Source organism: Papio anubis, chromosome 14 (genome assembly GCF_008728515.1).
Source record: "Papio anubis isolate 15944 chromosome 14, Panubis1.0, whole genome shotgun sequence".
NCBI classification, from domain to species: domain Eukaryota; kingdom Metazoa; phylum Chordata; class Mammalia; order Primates; family Cercopithecidae; genus Papio; species Papio anubis.
The window spans coordinates 32,613,861-32,635,978 of record NC_044989.1 but is presented as its reverse complement, the minus strand read 5'-3'; the positions used below and the strand labels follow the sequence as shown (position 1 = coordinate 32,635,978).

General features: G+C 38.5%; 1 protein-coding gene across 3 annotated transcripts in view; it reads right to left on the bottom strand.

The window, feature by feature from the left end:
* Nucleotides 1-11,307: 11,307 nt before the first annotated feature.
* TTC27 (tetratricopeptide repeat domain 27) overlaps nt 11,308-22,118 on the bottom strand; it is a 179,743-nt gene continuing 168,932 nt past the window's right edge. For 2 of the 3 annotated variants that reach the window (XM_003908490.3, XM_021924742.2), the window contains 4 exons: nt 21,071-21,268; nt 19,687-19,798; nt 15,057-15,157; nt 11,308-11,543 (listed from right to left, as the gene is read on the bottom strand). In XM_003908490.3, coding sequence (XP_003908539.1) covers nt 11,421-11,543; nt 15,057-15,157; nt 19,687-19,798; nt 21,071-21,268 — 534 coding nt within the window. In that variant the 3' untranslated portion in view covers nt 11,308-11,420. The remainder of the gene's footprint in view (nt 11,544-15,056; nt 15,158-19,686; nt 19,799-21,070; nt 21,269-22,118) is intronic. The other variant, XM_009183967.2, reaches the window with a different exon arrangement.

Here is a 22,118-nt window from a genome sequence, read left to right as displayed (position 1 = left end):
TCACTGCCTAAATGCTGGCCTGGATTGCCTTAGGTTAGTACCCCCCTATTTATCCAGACAGCTTAGGATCTTAACTGTATTAGACAAAAGAAATAAAGAATTTAGAGTGTAATATCAAATTATCCACATTTTGGCCCTAGGGTAAAACCACCTTGTAGTTGTAAAATGCTGTTATATTTTGTTTAAGGAGGTGTTTGGTAGTGGGGGTGGGTGGGGAGTTAAAGTTACATGGAGTTAAGTTTGGGTTTATGTTGCCAAGTTTCACCTCAAAATGCAGTATGATTTTTCAAAAGTCAATTATATGAGTTGCGAGAAAAATTACTTGAGGAAAGAGGTCAGATCTCCTCAAAAAGAAGGAAAAGACAAAGAGGCAGAAAAGTACAAAAACTTGCAGAGGAGAAAGCAGACATTCAGGTTCACATTAAGAGTTGACTGCACTCTTCCTAATATTTTAAAGCTTTTTACTGTGAAATACAACACACATTTGGGAAGAATGCACAAAACAGAAATGTATAACTTGATGATTTGGCAGAAGAACCATGTTAGCCATGGGCCAGGATAATAACTATGATACTGCCAGTTCTCCGGAAGTCCTTTAGTACCATCCATCCATCACCCATTTGTACCCACAAGAGTAGCCATTAGTCTGTCTTTGGTGGTGATCACTTCCTTGCTTTCCTTTATAGTTTTTATACCAAGCATGCATCACTAAATAACACAGTTTAATTTAATCTGCTTTTTCAACTTATTATACATGTGGAAATATGCAGCATGCACTTTTTAAATTTTTAAGGTTTTTAATATCTGGCTTCCTTTGCTCAACACAGTGTTTGAGAGATATACTTATGTTGTTGCTGTGGTGTGGCTAGAACATTCACTTTCACTGATGCAGACCACATTGCATGAATATCTCACCATTTATGCATCTATTTTACTGTTGGTAGATATTTAGATTGTTTCAATTTGGGGACTATTATAGATAATGCTGCTATAAACATTCTTGTATGACAGTTTTGGTGCCTGCATTTGTGCTTGGGTGTGTGTGCACCCCAGGAGTAAAACTGTTCAGCCATAGGGTATGCATATCTTCGAAGTTAGCAGATATCGCCCAGCTGTTTTCCAGAGTGTTTCTATCAGGTGGTGCTCTCATTAGCATTGTTAAGAGTTAATCCTACTCCACACCCTAACACTTGGTATGCAGTCATTTTAACGTTAGCCATTATTTTGAGTATGTAGTCATATCTCTTTATTTTAATTTGCATTTCTCTGATGACTGAGTCTACTTTTGTATTTTTCTTTGGATATTATCCTCTTTTGCAAAATACTTGTTTTTTCCCACTGGATTTTTTTTCTTATTGATTTACAGTTTTTATATTTTTAAACATTTATTTTAGGTTCAGGGGGATATTTGCAGGTTTGTTATATAGGTAAACTTGTGTCATGGAGGGGGAGGTTGTTGTTCAGATTATTTCATCACCCAGGTCTTAAGCCTAGTTCCCAATAGTTATTTTTTCTGCTCCTCTCCCTCCTTCCAGTCTCTATCCTCAAGTAGCCCCTAGTGTGTGTTGTTCCCTTCTTTGTGTCTATGAGTTCTCACACTTAGCTCCCACTTATAAGTGAGAACACATGGTATTTGGTTTTCTGTTCCTGCATTAGTTTGCTAAGGATAGTGACCTTCAGCTCCATCCAGGTTCCCACAAAAGATATGATCTCGTTCTTTCTTGTGGCTGCGCAGTATTCCACGCTGTGTATGTACCACATTCTCTTTATCCAATCTGTCATTGATGGGCATTTACGTTGATTCCACATCTTCGATATTTGAATAGTGCTGCAATGAACATTCACGTGCATGTGTCTTTATGGTAGAACAATTTATATTCCTCTAGGTATATACCTAGTAATGAGATTGCTGGGTTGAATGGATTTTCTGTCTTTAGGAAAATCACCATACTGCTTTCCACAATGATTGAACGAATTTATACTGCCACCAGCAGTGTATAAGTGTTTCCTTTACTCTGCAATCTCACCAGCATCTGATTTTTTGACTTTGTAATAACAGCCATTCTGGGTTTGAGATGGCATCTCATTATGTTGATTTGCATTTCTCTGATATCAGTTATATTGAGCTTCTTTTCATATGCTTGTTGGCTGTATGCATGTCTTCTTTAGAAAAGGGTCTGTTCATGTCCTTTGTTCACTTTTTAATGTTTTTTTTTTTTTTTTCTCTTGTAAATCTGTTTAAGTTCCTTATAGCTGCTGGATATTAGACCTTTGTCAGATGCATAGTTTGCAAAAATTTTCTCCCAATTTGTAGATTTTCTCTTTACTCTGTTGATAGTTTCTTTTGCTGTGCAGACGCTCTTAATTAGGTCCCATTTGTCCATTTTTGCTTTTCTTGTGATTGATTTTGGTGTCTTTGTCATGAAATCTTTTCCCGTTCTTATGTCCAGGATGGTATAGCCTAGGTTGTCTTCCAGGGTTTTTTAAATCTTTAATCCAACTTGAGTTGATTTTTTTTTATATGGTATAAGGAAGGGGTCCAGTTTCAATCTTCTGCATATGGCTAACCAGTTATCCCAGCACCATTCATAGAATAGGGATTCCTTTCCCCATTGCTTGTTTTTGTCAGCTTTGTTGAAGATCAGATGGTCGTGGGTGTGTGGCCTTATTTCTGGGCTCTCTGTTCTGTTCCATTGGTCTATGTGTCATTTTTATACAACTACCATGCTGTTTTCGCTCCTGTAGCCCTGTAGTGTAGTTTGAAGTTGGGTAACGTGATGTCTCCAACTTTGTCCTTTTTGCTTAGGATTGCCTTGGCTATTTGGGCTCTTTTTTGGTTCCATATGAAATTTTAAAATAGTTTTTTCTAGTTTTTGAAGAATGTAATTGGTAGTTTGATACAAATAGCATTGAATCTGTAAATTGTTTTGGGCAGTATTTCCATTTTTAATGATACTGATACTTCCTATCCATTAACATGGGATGTTTTTCCATTTGTTCATGTCATCTTTGGTTTCTTTGAGCAGTGTTTTGTATTCTCATTGCAGAGATCTTTCACCTCACCGGTTAGCTGTATTCCTTGGTATTTTATTCTTTTTGTGGCAATTGTGAATGGGATTGTGTTTCTGATTTGGTTCTCAGCTTGGCTGGTTGTTGATATATAGGAATGTTACTGATTTTTGTACATTAATTTTGTATCCTGAAACTTTGCTGAAGTTGTTTATCAGCTGAAGGAAGGACTATAGGGTTTTCTAGATACAGAATTTGGGATGCTCAACCTGTATGTTTTAGAATCATATTTTTTAATTTCCACAAAAAAGTAGACTAGAATTTTTATTAAGATGCTACTGAATATATAGATCAGTTTGAGAAGAAACAACATCTTTACTATATTGAGTTTACCAATTCATCCGCATAGTATTTCTCACCATTTTTAAATTTAGGACTTTTTAAAAGTTATTTTTTTAATTGATATATAATAACATGCAGATATTTATGTGCTATAGTGATGTTTTGACACATATAATGTATAGTCTGCCAGAGAATGTTTTTTCCTGCTGATATATGTGCCTTTATCAATCTTTAAAAAGATTTATTGCAAAGTATCTGAATTTTTCATGCATTATAAATGGTATAATTTAAAATTTTTTCCTTTTAAAAGTCCTTTAGGCTATGTGTATGTGTAAATTGAGAGGTGATTTTAAGTCTATGTGGATATTCTGAATTTGAGAATAATTTTCATCAATTCTGAAGAATTGTCAGCCGTTAACTCTTCAAATACTTCTTCCCAATTCTCTTTCATATCCTGAAATTCTGATTAGATATATTCTTCTGGAAATCTGTCCTATGTGTCTCTTAACTACTTTTATTTCTCTCCCTGTCTGATGCAGAATGTTCTGAATTATCTCTAGAGCTATCCTTCCTTTCACTAATTCTTTCCTTATCTGCCTAATCTGTTATTTAACCTACTGGTTCTCAAAAGAGGGTGATTTTGTCTCCCAGGAGACACTTGGGGTGTCGTGATCCGCCAAGATGGATCACAAGTTCAGGAGATTGAGGCCATCTTGGCTAACATGGTGAAACCCCTCTCTACGAAAAATACAAAAATAAGCTGGGCGTGGTGGTGGGCACCTGTAGTTCCAGCTACTTGGGAGGCTGACGCAGGAGAATCGCTTGAACCCAGGAGGCAGAGGTTACAGTGAGCAGAGATCGTGCCACTGCACTCTAGCCTAGGTAACAGAACGAGACTCTGTCTCAAAAATAAATAAATAAATAAATAAACAAATAAAAATAAAAATTCACAGGACAGCCCCCAACAACAAAGAATTATCCAGCCCAAATGCCAACAGTGTCAAGGTTGACAGACCTTGGTTTTACCTATCTTGAGAGAGAGACAGAAAGAGACACACGCACACACACACACACACACACAAAGAGAGAGAGAGAGAGTTGGATTTGTCTAGTTCCTTAAATCACTCCTCCTCCCTTGGAATAAATATGGAGTAAAGAGAGGCTCCTATTCTTTTCCTTCCTACCTTGTGGAACAGAAATTTTCTCTCTTTCAAGGAATATTAAGGAGAGAGGAATAGGTGTTCTTCCCAACAACTCCTGTATCTGACACCATTTTCCCACCAGTACCACCCTTAAACCAAGGCAAGGAATGCCTATGTTTTGGGACTTTCTGTTTCTCCCTCCTCCAGACACTTTTTGCTCATGCCTAGAGCCTGTATTAGCCCCATCTTCTAGACCGTGCTCAGGTAACTGGGACCCCAAGAGTTCCCTGCCCACAGGCCCAAAGCCTGCATCCGGAGGCTGCATGTGCCTCTCTTCTGCGCCCATATTCCTGAGGGTGGAGTGCCCTCTGGTCTGTGAACCCCCAGGTCTGAGTGGTAGCCATGCAGAGCTGTTTGTGGGTGCTGAAGACATGCCTGAGACCCGCAGCCGGCGTGTGCATATGTGTACCTGGGACCCTGCAAAGCAGGATAGGGGAAGGGAGCTGACTCTCTCTGCTCCCCTTTCTGGTTGAGTTCTGAGATGTTTAAGAACTCCAAATTAAAATATGGCCTTCCAAGTCATTATAAAGGAATATTTGTCACAATCAAAGCATAAAACCAATTTTACTTAACCATTTATTTGCTTGATTTTTAACTTTGAAATATTTAGATATATAGTAAGCAGGCCTATATATTTACTCTGGCCTGCAACTCAACAAATGTTCACAACGGGCCTGCTTCCATGTGTTTTACTGAAAAGCTTAATTAAGTAAAAACAAACAAAAAGCCAGTATCTCTCAGATATATGTGTATTTATTTATATAATAAATAGTCTGGAAGGAAATACAAAAAAGTTAACAGGGTTATATCTTCTACAAGGGTGGGATTTTGGATGATTTTTTTTTTCTTCTTGCTTATTTGTATTTTCTAATTTTTTGTAGATAAACATGGAACACTTCTGTAATTTATTAAAGGAGGAGGGTGAACATTAATCAGGGCATACCTATCTGAAGAAATCACCCTATGTCCTACTGATAATGATCAGGGGAATCAACTTCATATGTAAAGCACATTCTAGTGCTGTTTGCATGTGTGTGTGTGTGTGTGTGTGTGTGTGTGTGTCTGTGTGTGTGTGTGAGAGACAGACAGAGAGAGAGAGAGAAGGAGCTGGAGCTGTTATGGCATACGCACGTCTTCTAACCAGACAGCTGTAAAAATACCAAGACAGCTTTTATCAACCCTGGCACCAGATATCCTCTAGGCCAAATTGATTCAGTAAATAGAGTGATGAAGGGCAAGACTGAAAGATATTCTGCAGCATTGTTTCTCAAACCCCAGGGTTATGACCCCCATGGGATTACAGAAACTGGAGCCAAGTTGCTGCATACTCCTATCCAGGGACTCCACCAGGCCCTGGGAACTGATAGACCATCCACAATGCCCCTTTCTCTTGATCATAACAATAACTAATTGTATACAGTTGCTCACAAAGTACTTCACATACATCATCTGATAAATTCAGTCTGGTCTGTAGGGTGGGTATTTGCATTTTTATAGCTGAGGAAATTGGGGCTGAGAGGTTCAGGAGATCAGGTGTGGTCACAGCTAGGAGGTGGTAAAGCTGAGACTTCATCCAGGTCTTCTAATCCTCTGACTTCATCCTAGTCAGCCACTTCCCCGTTTCATCAGTTTTTTGTTTTGCTTTTGCCTGTTCCTCCCCATCATTCTTTTTCTTTCCTTTTCTTAGCACTAACCTGAGAAATCCTAATGATGGGAACTTGGTTCTTTCTCATTTACTTCATAAAAATCCATCATGTTCTCTTCTTTATCCCTTCCCTTATCACCACTTGCCGCCCAGAAATGGGGAAAAGGTTGCTACAGAATGAAAATGCTAATAAACATTTTGGTATTGCGGCCCAGCAGCACTGAATGTCATCAGGCTCCTGAGTGGGGCACAGAAAAGGTTGTCAGTGTTAATAATCAAACAGTTTTTAAGACACTCTTGCTTGCATCATGTTTCTATATCATTTATTTTTAAAGCACTTTATATGCATCTTCTCAATTTGTCTTGTATATAGCACCCCTGTACAATATGGATCACTAACAGGCTACAGATAAGGGAACTGAGGCTCAGAAATTAAGAAACTTCTTCGAGACTCACAGTAATAGAGTCTTCAAGAAGCACGTCTGTCTGTGAATAGCGCCGTGCAATAATTTCTGTGTGCCTATAGACACTGATGTGCATCTGAGCCCCCAATCTGGAAAAGGTTAGCAATGCATGGGTTAGATCCTTAACATTAACATGATTTACCTCCCCCTCCCCCTTGCTGGCAATAACATCACAAAAGATTAGAAAATGGCTGATACTTACCGTTCAGAAGACCACTTTAATAATATCAGTTTTCTGCCTCGTAGCCCTTGGCAGGACTCTCTTTTTCACAGATCACAATGTTGGCACAGGGCCAGGAGATGGTGAAGTTGACTCAGAGGTCACTGCAGTTTATAAGTCAGAATAATAAAAAGGAAGGCAGATTTGACATCACTGGCAAGGGAAAAATTTTGGTATTGTGCTAAGCAAACGGATTACAGCTAGCTCTGAGTAACACAGGAGAAGTAAAGAGCTATTGAAGGGGAAAAAGTCCATGTAAAAAGGCAAACCACTATAGTGAGAGCTTGCAAATGCTCTCAAAATTGATCATTAACTTGTTATTTATCCTAACATCAAAGAACAAAACAATGTGCTCAAGCGAACACTTCTGTTAACCAAGGTGAAAGAGAGAAATGCTTTATGATAAAGTATTGAGAAAACATACACAGACACACACACACACACAAATTGATTTTTGAATTGGCTTTGCTGCAAGCTACATATCTAGAGTAAAAAGCACCTCTTTCTTCACTAAGCTCCTGCAATTTAAAAAATAAGAATAGAAAAATTCCAAGATAAGCTCAGCTTTTAACCCATTCATGCTTAGTGTTCCATTATCGGAACGCTAAGCGTGTGAGAGTTATTTATATTCTACTGCTCAAGATCATCACCAAGCTCTGATTACAAACATTTTAAAAATTGCAACCTCCGGCATAAATGGGTTAAGTTCACTTGGTGAAAACCAAATACAGCTACAATTATTATTAGGCCTTGGTGTGTGAAGGACTCTAAGAGTTAAAAGCAAACCAGCACCACCTTTAGCCCATAAGGGATTACTCTTTTATTAGTATAGTCTTGGGATTAGTGGAAATGTCTGTCTAATGAATGCAGCTACTATATTTGAGCACATGCCTGAATAAGCTACTTGTTGATTGAAACGTATCTATTTATAAGCACTTCTGCATGTTGTGAAAAATCCATCTGTATTACCACAGCATGGCACCCACCATTTGAATAAAGGCTCTTTGCCATTTCACTATAGGGCCTGTTGAATGAACAGGCAGAAAGGAAATGTGTTGCATCCACTTAACAGATTTTATTCCTCACTCTTGGCCAGTAAAGTAGAGTTACCTTATCTAAACAGCAATTTAGATTGATGTGGATGTTACAAAAACAGCAATGGAAAAAAAGAAATACTTTTCATCAGACTCACCCAGGGATTTTAGCTAGTAAACCTACTATAATTTGGACAAATGTTCACAAAGCCTAAACGAACCAGACCTCTGCTTAGGTCATAATCTTTGAACTAAATCTAGAAAGTAGGTGGATTTACTACACATACTTCTTGTCATTTCTTTTTTACATTTCTGCTTATGAATACCACACTAATGGCATGCCCAAGAGAAACAAGTACAGCATAAGAATAGTCTTGATACACAGTCAAACAAGTTGATGCTTTCAATGGCTGCGGTCCTCATCTGTGCTAAGGCTCCATCCAAGGTGGGTCCAAGCCTTCCACCCGTAAATGGGGACCTCAGCGTCCACTCTGGGAATCTGAGCTCTGAGTTCCACCTGCTCCCACCTCTCAACACACGGCCACTGCTCTGCCTTCCAGTCTCAGTACCAGCTCTGCAAGCTTCTTGAGTTTGCATTTAGGTATTCCACTGAAGTCTATCTTCTCTCTTTTGCAGTTAGGGGCCCCATTTACAGTGCTTATTATGCTACCTCTGGGGAAAAGCTAGTAAGGAATTTATTAAAATTTTATTTAAAAAGAGTAAATAATATATATATTTTTTGAAACAGAGTTTTGCTCTTGTTGCCCAGACTGGAATGCAGTGGCACATTCTTGGCTCACTGCAACCGCCGCCTCCCGGGTTCAAGCGATTCTCCTGCCTCAGCCTCCTGAGTAGCTGCGATTACAGGCACCTGCCACCACGCCCGGCTAATTTTTTTGTATTTTTAGTAGAGACAGGGTTTCACCATTTTGGTCAGCTGGCCTCGAACTCCTGACCTCAGGTGATTCACCCTCCTCGGCCTCCCAAATTGCTGGGATTACAGGCGTGAGCCACCACACCCGGCCAAGAGTAAATCACCTTAACAAACCACAGGCTATTATTAACAGAGACATCACAGAATTTCTCTTGGAGAACTTTATAAATGATGCCGGGCAAACTTTCCAGATCCCATTGTTAGAAAGAGAAGATTGAAATCAGTGGTCAACTGGAAGCTTCAGCACAAGCAGAAACAATGCAGGCTTTAGCAGTCTTCAAATCCTGGCTCTTTCTCTTTCTAGAGTTTGTGACCCTTAGTTTTCTAGTGATATCATGAACAGACCTAGCAGGGCTCTTTTGATGGTCAAAGATGATGCTATGTGAAGTGCCTGGTACATAATGAGAACTCAGTAACTTGTAGCTATTATATTTATTATTCACAATCTGGGAAGGCAGTAAGATTAGAGGATCATATCTTCTCTATTTTTCTAATTGAAAAAGCAAAAGAATAATTCTGAAAGCAAACGTGTTAATATTAGGAAACCAAAGTGAAACTTATAGAACATAAGGCATTTGGAAACACAAGTATTTAACCATAATATATCAACACCAAGCACCAAAGATCGTATAATAAATAATACAGCATTGTTTTAAGGTTTTTTCCTTTTTGTTTTTTGAAACAGGGTCTTGCTCTGTCACCCAGGCTAGAGTACATACAGATTCTGTATCACTAACTCTGAGGCTAGGTGAAAATGTTTTAAGAGAGAGGAACAACTTGATGGAAAGTGCTATTATCACCACACTCATCTGTCAGATGAAAAAACCAAGTAGCTAAATTAAATATTAAATGTTAGGTAGGAGAGATGAGGCTTTAATTAGAAAACCCCAAGCTTTCCCTACTTTACCTCCCCACACATTTTCTTCAATTATCTTAAACACTCACATAAGTAAGATTAAAAAAAAAAAAAAACAACCTAATAGATCTATGCCTTTAAAGAAAGGAAAACATCTAATAGCTCTTGCTTTTGTGAGATCACTCCAAGATAAAAGAGGGCACAGACTTTGTCCAGCACAGCATTGGAGAACGCGACTGCGAGGAGATAGCTCTTCTGTGACTTGGTTTGTGACTTCTCACAATCACTGATGCCTTTCTACCTTGAACCCAAGGAAAGCAAACTGAAGACCAAACACTTCTACAACTTTGATGTTCTACTTCAGTCTTCTACTTGATTGCTGGAATGATTGTCCTTTTCAGTATTTATTTTCTGTCCATTTTCTATTAGGGTTCATAGCTTGATACTAATAAAAATTAATCTTAAAACCTTGTTCCATCCACCCATTCAAGCATCCACCCATCCATTCACCCATCTGTTCCTCAATGACTTCTAGAAAAGGTTTAAGTAGACCCTTAATGTTAACTCATTGTATTGGTCTTTCTCACAGGTATTATCTCTGCTATAAGAGAAACTGCTTTGGGGTATAGGCCCACTTTTTTTTTTTAAGGCTAACATGCTAATAGAAAAGAAGCAGGTGGTTAAGGAATGAGAGCATTGAGCACTGGTAAGCATTCAAAACCAAAATTCATTAATGAAAGAGTTTTTTAAAGACTGTTTTTAAATGGTCAGAATATTTAATGGATTATGAATTAAGTTTCCAAAGGCAGTTGAAACTCACAAGGAAGCTACGAGTAGAAATTATTTACATCTTATATATAGCAACATGGAAAAAGAAAAAAGGGCCAAGTGATTTATACATGGGACCCACAATTTAGCAACGCAAGGCAGGACTTAGAATTCCTCACTATGACTTTTGTACTAAGATTATTAAGCTCAGCTGCTGCCTTCAATATTTGGTTCCACAGACATTGAAAGCATTTTACTTTGGCATTTCTGTAATATGGCACCATTAATAGCTGTCTTCACCCATAATACCCTAATTAAACAACCATCTTTGGGGCCGGTAGAATACATAATGAAGGGGCAACAGCCTAGTTCCTGGTAACTAAGTAAAAATTTAGGTTATGCCATTTTTTTCTTGCATTTTCTTGATTTAGAAGTTAAACCATGCTCACATTTCCAGTTTCACCAAGTCTGTATCTTTCTGAAACATGCACAAAATCTCAAGAACCATAAATGTTTCTACCTCCAAATCCACTCTTTTATCACTTTTGAACAATAAAGCAGTCAATCTAATGATTTCACAAACTTGTAGTATGTGATTTTCACCTGTTTAGACAAAGGTTTTCCAAAGTATGATCCAATTAATGTTAGGCTGAAAGAGAATAAACCCTATATTTAAAACAAAATGAATTTATTTGCTCTTTGTGCCAAAATACCTCAAGAATTATAAAAATACTGAACTCAATTGTAATTAGCCCTAAAGAAATAGGGAATTTAAAAAATTCAGTATACTTCAGAAAGCATATAAAATTGAGAACATCACAAAGCCGAGAATGTTAAGTCGTAAAACAAATTTATTTTAAAAATCAGTATCTTGCATTTCAGATATACAGATGTATCTTTTACCAGAAGGTGAAAACACCTTTTCCAGAATCTGCTTCCAGCAGAATCAATACTGATTTCGAAACTGGTTGCTTAGGTCTTGGAGCTCTAGCACTAAGGTGTCCATAGCTGTTATGTCATCAGCTAATTCCCTGGACATTTCTCCAGTGGCCACATCTGTAAAAAGTTGCTGTAATATAAAAAACAAAGCAGAAGTATTAAAATAATAAAAATTTCTTTAAAATAAAATAGATACAGAGTATGGAGTTAAAAAACCTTTTGCATAATAATACTATACAATTAAAACAGCAATGGTAGCGTTTTTTTCTGTTCACTAGCCTAGAAATGTACAAGCTGCAATTAAAGGGTGAATCAAAACAACATGCGTGAACTTATAAATTCAAATAAGCTCTGCTCTTCAAAGCATTTGCCTAAATTCTGGTTATTCATTTCAATGTTATAGGATGGTTTTTGGATGAACAGGCATAATTCAACCAAACAAAATGAGTTTATTTATTGCGTATGCAGCAAAACAAATATGTTCTATATTCAAATTCATATAAATCATACCCTCTATGCTACTTATTTGAAAATTGATTTGGCTTAGGCCTCAGAGACCACAAAGATTATCCTAGCAAAAAAGTCCAGCAAAGTAACAATAACTGTGTCCTCTCCCTGAAAAAGGAATTGCCTTGGGAGGTTTAATGCAACATATTTCAATCATGCTACCATAGCTGAAAACATTTGGAAATGCCTCTCCAGGAACTGCCTGCTGAGCCAACACAGGCCCCCAAGAAAATCAGCTTCAGGATTTTATGACCCATTGTATGCGTGTGTGTGCACACGTGAGTACATGTTTACATGCAACTGTATATATGTTTTATTCAGAAATATCATTTACGTAGCTTGCCAAGTATCTGTTTCATTGGATTTGATTATACGATTTGTACAGCATTTCATAACAAAATGTAGTAGGAACTGCTCCAATGTCATCAGTAGAGAAGACACCTGTTAGGAAAATAATCTAGCCTCACATAGTTTTTTTTTGGCTTTTTTTAGTTTTTTGTGTGTGTTTTTAAACTAAGAATTACAGTGCTTGCAAATCATAATCAATCTGCATCACTTCCCTGTGGGGTAAGGAGGAAGCACAGAGAAACTGAGGCGGTGGCTCAAGCCTGTAATCCCAGCACTTTGGGAGGCCGAGATGGGCGGATCACGAGGTCAGATCGAGACCATGCTGGCTAACACGGTGAAACCCCGTCTCTACTAAAAAATACAAAAAATTAGCCGGGCGAGGTGGCGGGCGCCTGTGGTCCCAGCTACTCGGGAGGCTGAGGCGGGAGAATGGCGTGAACCCAGGAGGCGGAGCTTGCAGTGAGCTGAGATCCGGCCACTGCACTCCAGCCTGGGCGACAGAGCCAGACTCCGTCTCAAAAAAAAAAAAAAAAAGAAAAAAAGAAAAGAAAAAAAATGAGTAATTTGCTGAGACTCTGTTCTGTGTCCAGGCTCTCCAGCATTCTCATGAACAGCCCCTTCATGCCACTCTTGGCAGCAAACCTGTATAAGGACAGGGTGCAAATGGGCAGGGGAGTCACTCTGTCCTGGGAGAGCATGGGCTGGATGATTTGTTAGGTGAGTCTCTAGGTACTAGGAGCTTATTTCCATGAAGTCCCTGGCCTGGCAAGAAAAGACCTGAGATTCATTCAAGTAAGCCTATTTAACATAGGCTGCAAGCAATTTAACATAGTTATCCTCATTCATTTTCAATCTTAATTCATTTTCCCTTTTTAAAGTATTCTAAAAAAGTGACTTTTTTGGAATGCATTTCAGGATGACAAACCTAATTCATTAATTAGAAAAGGTATAAGATCTATGAAACCAGAGACTACCAAATATATGTAAAACATGCTTCAGAGGAGGCACTGGGGGGTAATTTTCCCCATTTTTGGATAATCCAGTTGGCATCTAATGAGAACAAAAATCTAAACACAGATGATGTTCTGGGGCCGCATTTTCATTATTTGGGGATCTACCATAATATGGAAAGGTGTGCAGTGCCTGCACAGACAATACTATTCAAGTCATGTAAGTATAGATTTATATAAAGTAGTAATTCATAAGACAAAGCTCTGCACAGACAAAAGGAAGCCACAGCACACCCTGAAGAAGTAAACTAGTGTGGATGGGTTGGTGATACAATCGAAAAGTAGGAAACAAAGCTCCCACTTTGGGAAGGAAAGTCACAGGAAAAAACCCTGCCTTTCTGACTCTGAGGGAGCTCTTACAGATTTCTGAGAGACACAATTCTGAAGTGCTGTCAAGCTAGGAGGAAATATAGCTCTCCTGGGTCATGCAGATAAATAGAAAAAGTGAGTAAGTTAATTAAAGAGGCAAAAATGATGCCTTGATCTGAAAAGATCGAACTATTAATAAGAAGAAAAAAAACTCTGGTAAGGCAGTTACAGAGTAAAAAGGTATTCAGAAGTGGCCTGTGTACCAGAGACTTACTCTCAGAAGTAAGTCAAAATTACTTTGCAATCCAATATGCAATAGTGAAAGCAAGTAAAGGCTAGAAAAGTAAGTGGTAAATTGTGCTAGAAGTTATATTTGTCCAAATTTTGCTTCCAGAGGTATAATCCAAATCTGGCTGCACAGTAAAATCACACAGGAAATTCAACAGATCTCCTAGGTCCATCCCAGACCTGAATCTACATCAGTCACAGATAGAGCCCAAGAATCAATCCAGTTTTCAATAAAACTCCCTGAGTGATTCTTAGGCATCTCCGGCCCAGCACTGGTCCATAAGTTAGTTGTTGTGAACTAATGGCATATTTCAGTTGTCAAACCTCAATCGCCATCTACCTTAACAATTTTGCTCAAATCCATATACCACCTATCTAATATTTTTATCTAAGTCAATTTTTTTTTACTTAAGAGTCTTTTTAAAAGGAAACATTACATTGCTACTTGAAATACAAAATAAGCAATAATATTCATGAAATTATAGGCTTGATGAGCTAGTCTACTTTTTTCTAATATGTACTGAAACGAATATATATTTGAACCAGAAGTTTACCAGTGGCATATATGCCACACTTTGGGGGAAAATGACAATAAATACAAGATCATTGTTTTAATTTAATTTAAGGAAAGCATTAAGGGCTGAATTGTGAACATTAATTTCAAAGACTTTTTTTTTTTTTTGGAGATGGTATCTCACTTTGTCACCCAGGCTGAAGTGCAATGGCGCAATTTCGGCTCACTGCAACCTCTGCCTCCCGGGTTTGAGCGATTCTCCTGCCTCAGCCTCCCGAGTGGCTGAGATTACAGGCACCCACCACCATACCCAGCTGATTTCTGTATTTTTTAGTAGAGATGGGGTTTCACCATGTTGGCCAGGCTGGTCTCAAACTCCCGACCTCAAATGATCTGCCCACAATGGCCTCCCAAAGTGCTGGGGTTACAGGCATGAGCCACTGCACCTGGCCAATTTCAAAGACTCAAGTCACACACATTTACAGTGGTGTAGCCATTGGGCCAATAGTATCCTCACTAACACAATCAACCATGAGGAGGCTGCTATGTAAAATATAACATAGGCCTAAAATTATCACTGATGTAAAAGAAGATTTAACAGCAATAAGCTGATGTTAATGACCTTTTTCTATATGACAATTCCAATTAATTCACATGTCACTCTCACCTTTGCTTTAGATAACAAGCCCCGTAAATTGAGTCGAACAGAGGAAAGCATTTGTACAGCTTCTTGGGGACTGGATTTGTTTTTACTGCATTTTATGGCCACTGGAAGATAAATATGGAGAGAAATATCCATTAAAAAGTGTTAATAATAATTCACAGGGACAAAAGCCAATTATTTAATTAGAATTTTATAGTAACAGACTTTAGAAACACTTCTACCTGGAAAGTTTTTATTTTTGAAAAAGAAAAATTGTGTACATAGCTTTTCCCTTTATCCTTCTTCTTCTTCTTTTTTTTTAAAGATACAGCGTCTCACCCTGTCGCTCAGGCTGGAGGTGTGGCACACAGCCTTGAACTACTGGCCTCAGGCGAGCCTCCTGCTGCAGCCTCCCAAAGCACTGAGATTACAGGTGTGAGCCACAGAACGCGGCCTTTCTCTATCCTCCTTTAAGAATGATCATTTACAGCTCCAGGGAATTTTGAGAAAAACAGGTGATTTTTGGTGAGTTATGGATCACTGAGAAGAGACTCTAAACACCTATACATGCATGCATTTGAGCACACACACGCACACATGTGCATAGACAAATAAAATTAGGCGAGGAGACAAAATATTACTGAAAACAAAGTACCCACACAGACAAAAACAGATGCAGCACATCTTTGTGTGGCTTTCCATGCTACCAAGTCCCCAATGGGGACTTCACAACTGCTGATGACACAAGCCCAAGGAAGTGATGTGCCAGATCTGTATGGCTCAATTCTTACTGCATTTTCATAATCAGGATTTGAAGTACCATTCAGGAAGCACTGACAACAACCTATGTGTCTTCATTTAGAGAACGTGACCACAACCAGGTTCTTGAGTTCCTGAGCAAGGCTTGGCATCAGCAGGGAATGGGGAAGAGTGACTCACAACTCTGCTCGCAGCATTCTGTGGAACCCATTTGACCAAAACCTGAAATTACGAGGAAGGCATCCTCCTTTCTGGTAGAAGGCCTGGCTATTAATGCTTTATGAGAACAAGTGAAGAGCTTTGTACAAACATAATGCCCAATATTTCCCCACTGACTTGTTCTTGGTTTTGTTCCCTAAATTATGCTCACCAAATTTAAACAGACCAATAACCAGATACTATTTTAACACGACACTAAACAGCACAAGGATTAAAGTCTACTTCATACTCCAGATTGTAGACCAAGGATAGAAAATCTTTTTTTTTTTTTTTTGAGACAAGGTCTCACTCTGTCACCCAGGCTGGAGTGCAGTGACACAACCATGGCTCATTGCAGCCTCAACCTCCAGGATTCAAGTGATTCTCCTACCTCAGTCTCTCAAGTAGCTGGACCACAGGTGAATGTCACCACAACCAGCTAATGTTTTATTTTTTTTAATTTTTTGGTAGAGATGGGGTCTCACTATGTTGCTCTGGCTGATCTTGAACTCCTGGGCTCAAGTGATCCACCCATCTCGGCCTCCCAATTACAGACATGAGACACCATACCCAGCCCAAAAGATTTATTTTTGCATGCAAACACTAATCAATTGGTAGAGGCTGACTATGCCTGGCAAAACAGAGTTCTGTCATTAATTAATAATATCTTCCAAGGCCAGCAAGAACTAGGTTTGACATTCCTATTTTAGAGTAATAGAGGAATAATAATTAGACTTTGACATTTCTCATTAAAAGGTGAAAGGATGCATAGTAATTAGCAATGTTAAGCCCATTTTCAAAAAGCAGAGTTAGCCCAGAGATAGTGAGGATTATTAGTCTGTTTTTCTTAGTAGAGGAAAGTTGTAACCACAATGCCAGCGGTATTTGAGCTGTTTAGTACCTAGCAGTTCAGATCAGAAACTGCTGTATTTCTTTTTTTAATCCCTTATTTTTATTCTGACACAAACAAAAGTAAAGCAAAAAGACAGATATACTCTATTAGTTTTCCTACTCAATCCCATTTCCAAAAGGCATTATAGATTGAGACAGAGAGAGACTGCCAGAGGGAGAGAAATAACTTGCTGTTTCAAATCATCAGAAAATCTGAAGCAGCAGCGCCTCCTCTGTAGACTGCAGTTAAAATGCATTAACTCTTATTTTAAAAACTCTCGGATGGCAAAGAGCTAAAACACTTTAGCCCACCCTTTCCCAGAAAATAAAATAGCAGAAACTATAAATGTATACCTTCCAGACAATACAGATGAGCACACAATGATGACACTGTTATAGGGAGGCCTCAAATACTATATCAAGATTGCAATATCTTATCAAGCTTTCTGAAGTGCATGGCTACCTTAATGATAGCAACCCAAGGAGTAAACCACGTGGAGATTTTTAAAAATGTTATGCAGTCATGCATCACTTAATGATGGGGATACAGTGTAAGAAATATGTGGTTAGGCAATTTTGTTGTTGTGAGAACATCATAGGGTATACTTACACAAACCTACGTGGTATAGCCTACTATGCACTTAGGCTACATGGTATATAGCCTACTACTCGTAGGCTACAATCCCGTACAGTACGTGACTGTACTGAACACTGCAGGCAATCAGAACACAATGGTAAGTATCTGTCCATCTAAACATTGGGAAGGTGCAGCAAAAAATATGGTTTTATAATATTATGGGGCCACTGTCATATATGTGGGTCCACTGGCGACCAAAATGTTGCTATGGGATGCTTGACTGTATTTCCTTTTTATAATTGGGTGGGGTGGAAGAACAATGTTTTGAAGAGACTCACACACAGAGAAACCCAGCTTATTCTTTGAGCACTGATGTACAAAAGTTAACAAGGAAACGGTTAAGATTTATCTTTGTAAATCTAAAATATCATTAGAAACTAAAGCTGGGCATCCACTCAAATATGCTTAAAATGCTGTAGGAGCATGAACACATAATTCAATGATGTCAAAGGAGAACTTAAAAGAATGGACACTTGTTTTTCTCCAAGTATTGCCCTGATGAAGAAAATGATGCCAATAATAGTTTAAACCCAACTTTAAGATGCAAAATAAAGATTTTTTCCTAGAGTATCTCTTTAACCTGCATATTTCTCTTTGACAGATTTAATACTATTACTTGGTGAGTACAGAAAATATCGTGGCTTTGACTGTTACAGACCAGCAGTTCATATAAATGCTTAGAGTTGGCAAGTTGAAGTAGATAAGATAAATTTTTCAAAGTAAATCCCACCCTGCTAATTATGTACCTAATACATCAGTGTGGGTTTCCCCAAATATCATACTATATCCACAACGACCAAAAGCATAAGGACTGGATCCCATCTAAGCCCACGCACATGAATTCTAACCACCCCCAAAACATCCTTCTATGCTCTATTAGCAGTTCTCCCAAACTTTTCTACATTGACTTTCAGCTATATAGAGCTCAGTACTTCTACCTTCTCTGCCAAAAGCTAGGTGACCCAGGAAATTAGATATTTATATCCTTTAGGTCAAACATACCAAAGGTCAAAAGTAGAATTTTCAACTACCAAGCTTATTTCTAAATTGTTTGAAAGTTCTGTGACTTCTTTATAAGCAAGCCAAACTTTATCCTTGTTCTTAATTTTTCTCTTTTTAGTTTTGAGTCCCTTATCATCTACAGCTCAAGTCCTCTATTTTGGAAGGAACACGGTGGTGGTGAGAGGGTAGGGTATCAACATCTACACCACGTGTGAAATACTGCTAAGTCTTTGAATGTTTTCATTTATTCTTCATGGGTAGGTATTATCCCATTTTACTGATGAGGAAAGTAAGGCTCAGAGAAGTTAAATTATTTACCCAAGGTCAACTAGCAAGCATGTGGTAGAGCCGGTCCTGGAGCCTAGGTCTCCCTGATTCTAAAGCTCTGCCCTTTGCATTCTTCCCTGTTTGCTCCCTATTTGTTGTAATCATTAGTGGCAGCAAGGAGGTTACTTGGGCAGGGAAGTAGGAGGAGAACTTTAGGATTGGTTTAAGGTCCTTGTAATTCAGTTCTTAACATTGGGGGCATCATTATTTTATTGGGACTGCATCACGCACCCATATTCAAATATAAATATAAAAATGCATTACCAAATTTAACTGACATTTTTAAAAATTAATAATTGAAAGCAATACTTATTTGGACTATATTTACCCAACAGGCATATAATTTTGTATGTAAGGTTAAACCTCTCCTCAAACAATATCCTCTACCATTCCCCAAAGGTAAGGCTTCTATTTTATATTTCTTTTGTATATGCTATAGCTCTTTGCATATTGCTATGTACTCCAGAGATCTATGTGTGAGTCAAGTTAAAGTTAACAGATTTCCTTAATGCTACGTAATCAACACAAAGAGACTCAGTGTGGAATGAAGGTTATACAAAGTTGTAAAGGTGTTTCACATCTGTAAAAAAGTTTCTAATTTCTGTTACTTGTTCCAGCAGAATATAAGCCTCCATCCTGTTTCTTCTTATTATTCCAAAATGCCTATTACATAGTAGGTGGTCTATGAATGTTTGCTGGATTAAAAAAACAATGTCAATATAATGAAATAATTTGATATTATTTATAATGGAACTTAACTTTTGACCAACACTCTTTTTTTTTTTTTTAGTAGAAAATAAGTCAAAACATTCCATGGATATCAAATGTTACATCAAATACCATGTGCAAGTCCTAAGGCTCTTTGAACAACTTCCTTAAATGATGTAATATCTTTCTCCCAACAATTGGACTGGGTGTCACACTTGTATGCCTTTGAGAGGCACTGGAAGGCCTGAGGAAAGAGAAAGAACAACATTCAGTATAACAAGTAGAATTCACATTTCAAACTCTGTTTCCTGGAAGTCATATGGAACTAATTCCAATGTGAAAAAGCAGCATCTGCGTTGTACAGCACAGCGTCTAATACTCTCATCAAAGAAGGGGTAGAAATGCACACCCAGTGGCAAGAAACCATGGCAAGAAATCAAATGGATGTACCTGGATTGAGACACTTCCCTGTAACCAGAAAAATATAAAGGCCAGGTTTGGAAATCTGTAAATGTACAGATTTTCTCAGCATTTGTAGCCATCAGTTTAAAAACCCTGTTTGGAGAATGAGGCATGAACTTGGTTAAAACAATGAACTTGCTGGTAGATATAGGTAATCTCACAGATGTTTAAAGCACCCTCTTTCAAATCCTTGAGGGAGAAGTCACAGATCAGAGAATTCTGGGTACTCTTAATTCCATATATGCAAGAAAGTCCATAATTCAAGGAGAAATGGAAGGACATGAAAGTAGGAGTGTGCATGTGTGCAGGTGATACGCGTTCTCTGGGCTGACAAGGCCACAGTGGAAGCCAGCTGTGTGGACTGAGGGAGGAGAGAATGGCTAAGAATCCCACAGATTAGCTGTACCGTGGCTAATTCCAAACCCACGCAAGGAGTACACTTGATTTGTTGTGGGTGTTTTGAAAAGAAACATAAAACAATTATTCCAACCTTGGAAACTCTGCAGGCTCCTTTAAGTTCTAAGATAAGAAGCTAAAGGCATAACTTGAGTAGAACTTGTGTTCTATCACACTTGTGAGAAAGGGCAGGGTAACCTTTGTAAAAGTGTATGTTTTGACTTAAAAGTTCTCTTTCAATATCCTTATCTTGTTCCTTTTTCTCTTTTCCTTTCCTAGTCCCCACCTCAGATCTAAACACTCCTTCTGTCCTTGTACCCATCGACTGTAGTCTTTAGCAACGTGCCTGCAGAAAGGGGTGTAGAGTAAATAACAAAAGCCAACTCTTTGCTGCAGATTTAGAGGGGTGGCCATTTCAGGAGGCCCATTAGGAGGAAACAGAGAACCATGTAAGAAAACTTCGTGGAAAATAAAAAGATGAATGTTACAGCCCACAATTCAAAGTATGTAGGTTAAACACTCTGAATCAGAACTGAACTCAGGCATACTAATCTTATCTTTCAGATTCTTAAACTCTTCCTCCACCCATCAAAAAAGTAGATCTACTACAGACATGTTCAAATGAAAGGTAAGGACTCAGGAGGAACGAAGGACTTGCCTTTTCATTTTCATCAGGCTTTTCACTCTGCCCATTTCCATATACTTGAGCATACAGCCTCCAGATTTCTCCATCATTTGTCACTCTTGAAGTCACTCTGCCAAATAACTCCTGCAGCTTTCCTTTGAGGCCAGTTGTGACATCTCCACTTCGATCAGTCATCCCATTAATCACTGCCCTGACTAGAATTTTAAGAACCTTAAAAATGCACAGGAGAAACTGGTAAGCTAGAAACCAACAAACAACAAAAACAAAGAGCTACCTCACCATCATCAAAGACAATGACAATGAAAACCTTGTGAAATTTGTTAAGAGTATCACCTTTAAGCTTTTGAAAAACAAAATAAAATTCAATCCTGAAGCACTCTCTAGGATCTCATGCTGACTACCTCTCTGGATGTCCCTTCAAAAGCTTCCGGAGAGGGTTCTTTCATTCAAAGAGCCCCATGTTCGGTGCTTGGCTCTTCTTACCTGGAACATTCTCTCTGAGTGACTGGAGGCTTCACTAGTGTCTATGCAACTCCAGCCAGATTCCCCTCTGGAGCTCCAGGACTGTGCACCTCAATACCTACCAGACAGGTCATACCGACATCCCTCTCCATCTATCCAAGGTGAAACATAGATCTCAAATCGCTCTTCTTCCTAGAATCTCTAGGTGAGCCTATCCACACAGTTCCCAGAGCCAATAACCTGAGCATCAACCTAGATTCTCTTGCACTTCTGCCACAACTACTAATTTGATTTTCAACATTCCTAATGTTGATTTGTTTTGGTTTTCAACATTTTCTTTCATGCTCCCCATGTGCATGTTCAATGGCCAGTGAAATAGCTGTTGTCCTAAATAGAACAACATTGAAAACAACGTTGAAAACAATCCTAAATACAGCTTCTCCTACCTTAGTTTAGGCCTCATTAACTTCAATCTGGGCTGCTATAATAACCTTTCTAACTCTGCTTAAAGAATTCCTCAGCCCCTCCTAATTACTAAATGACAAACTGCTAATACATGTGCATGCGAAGTATCTAGTAAGTGTCTCTTTTTCCAACT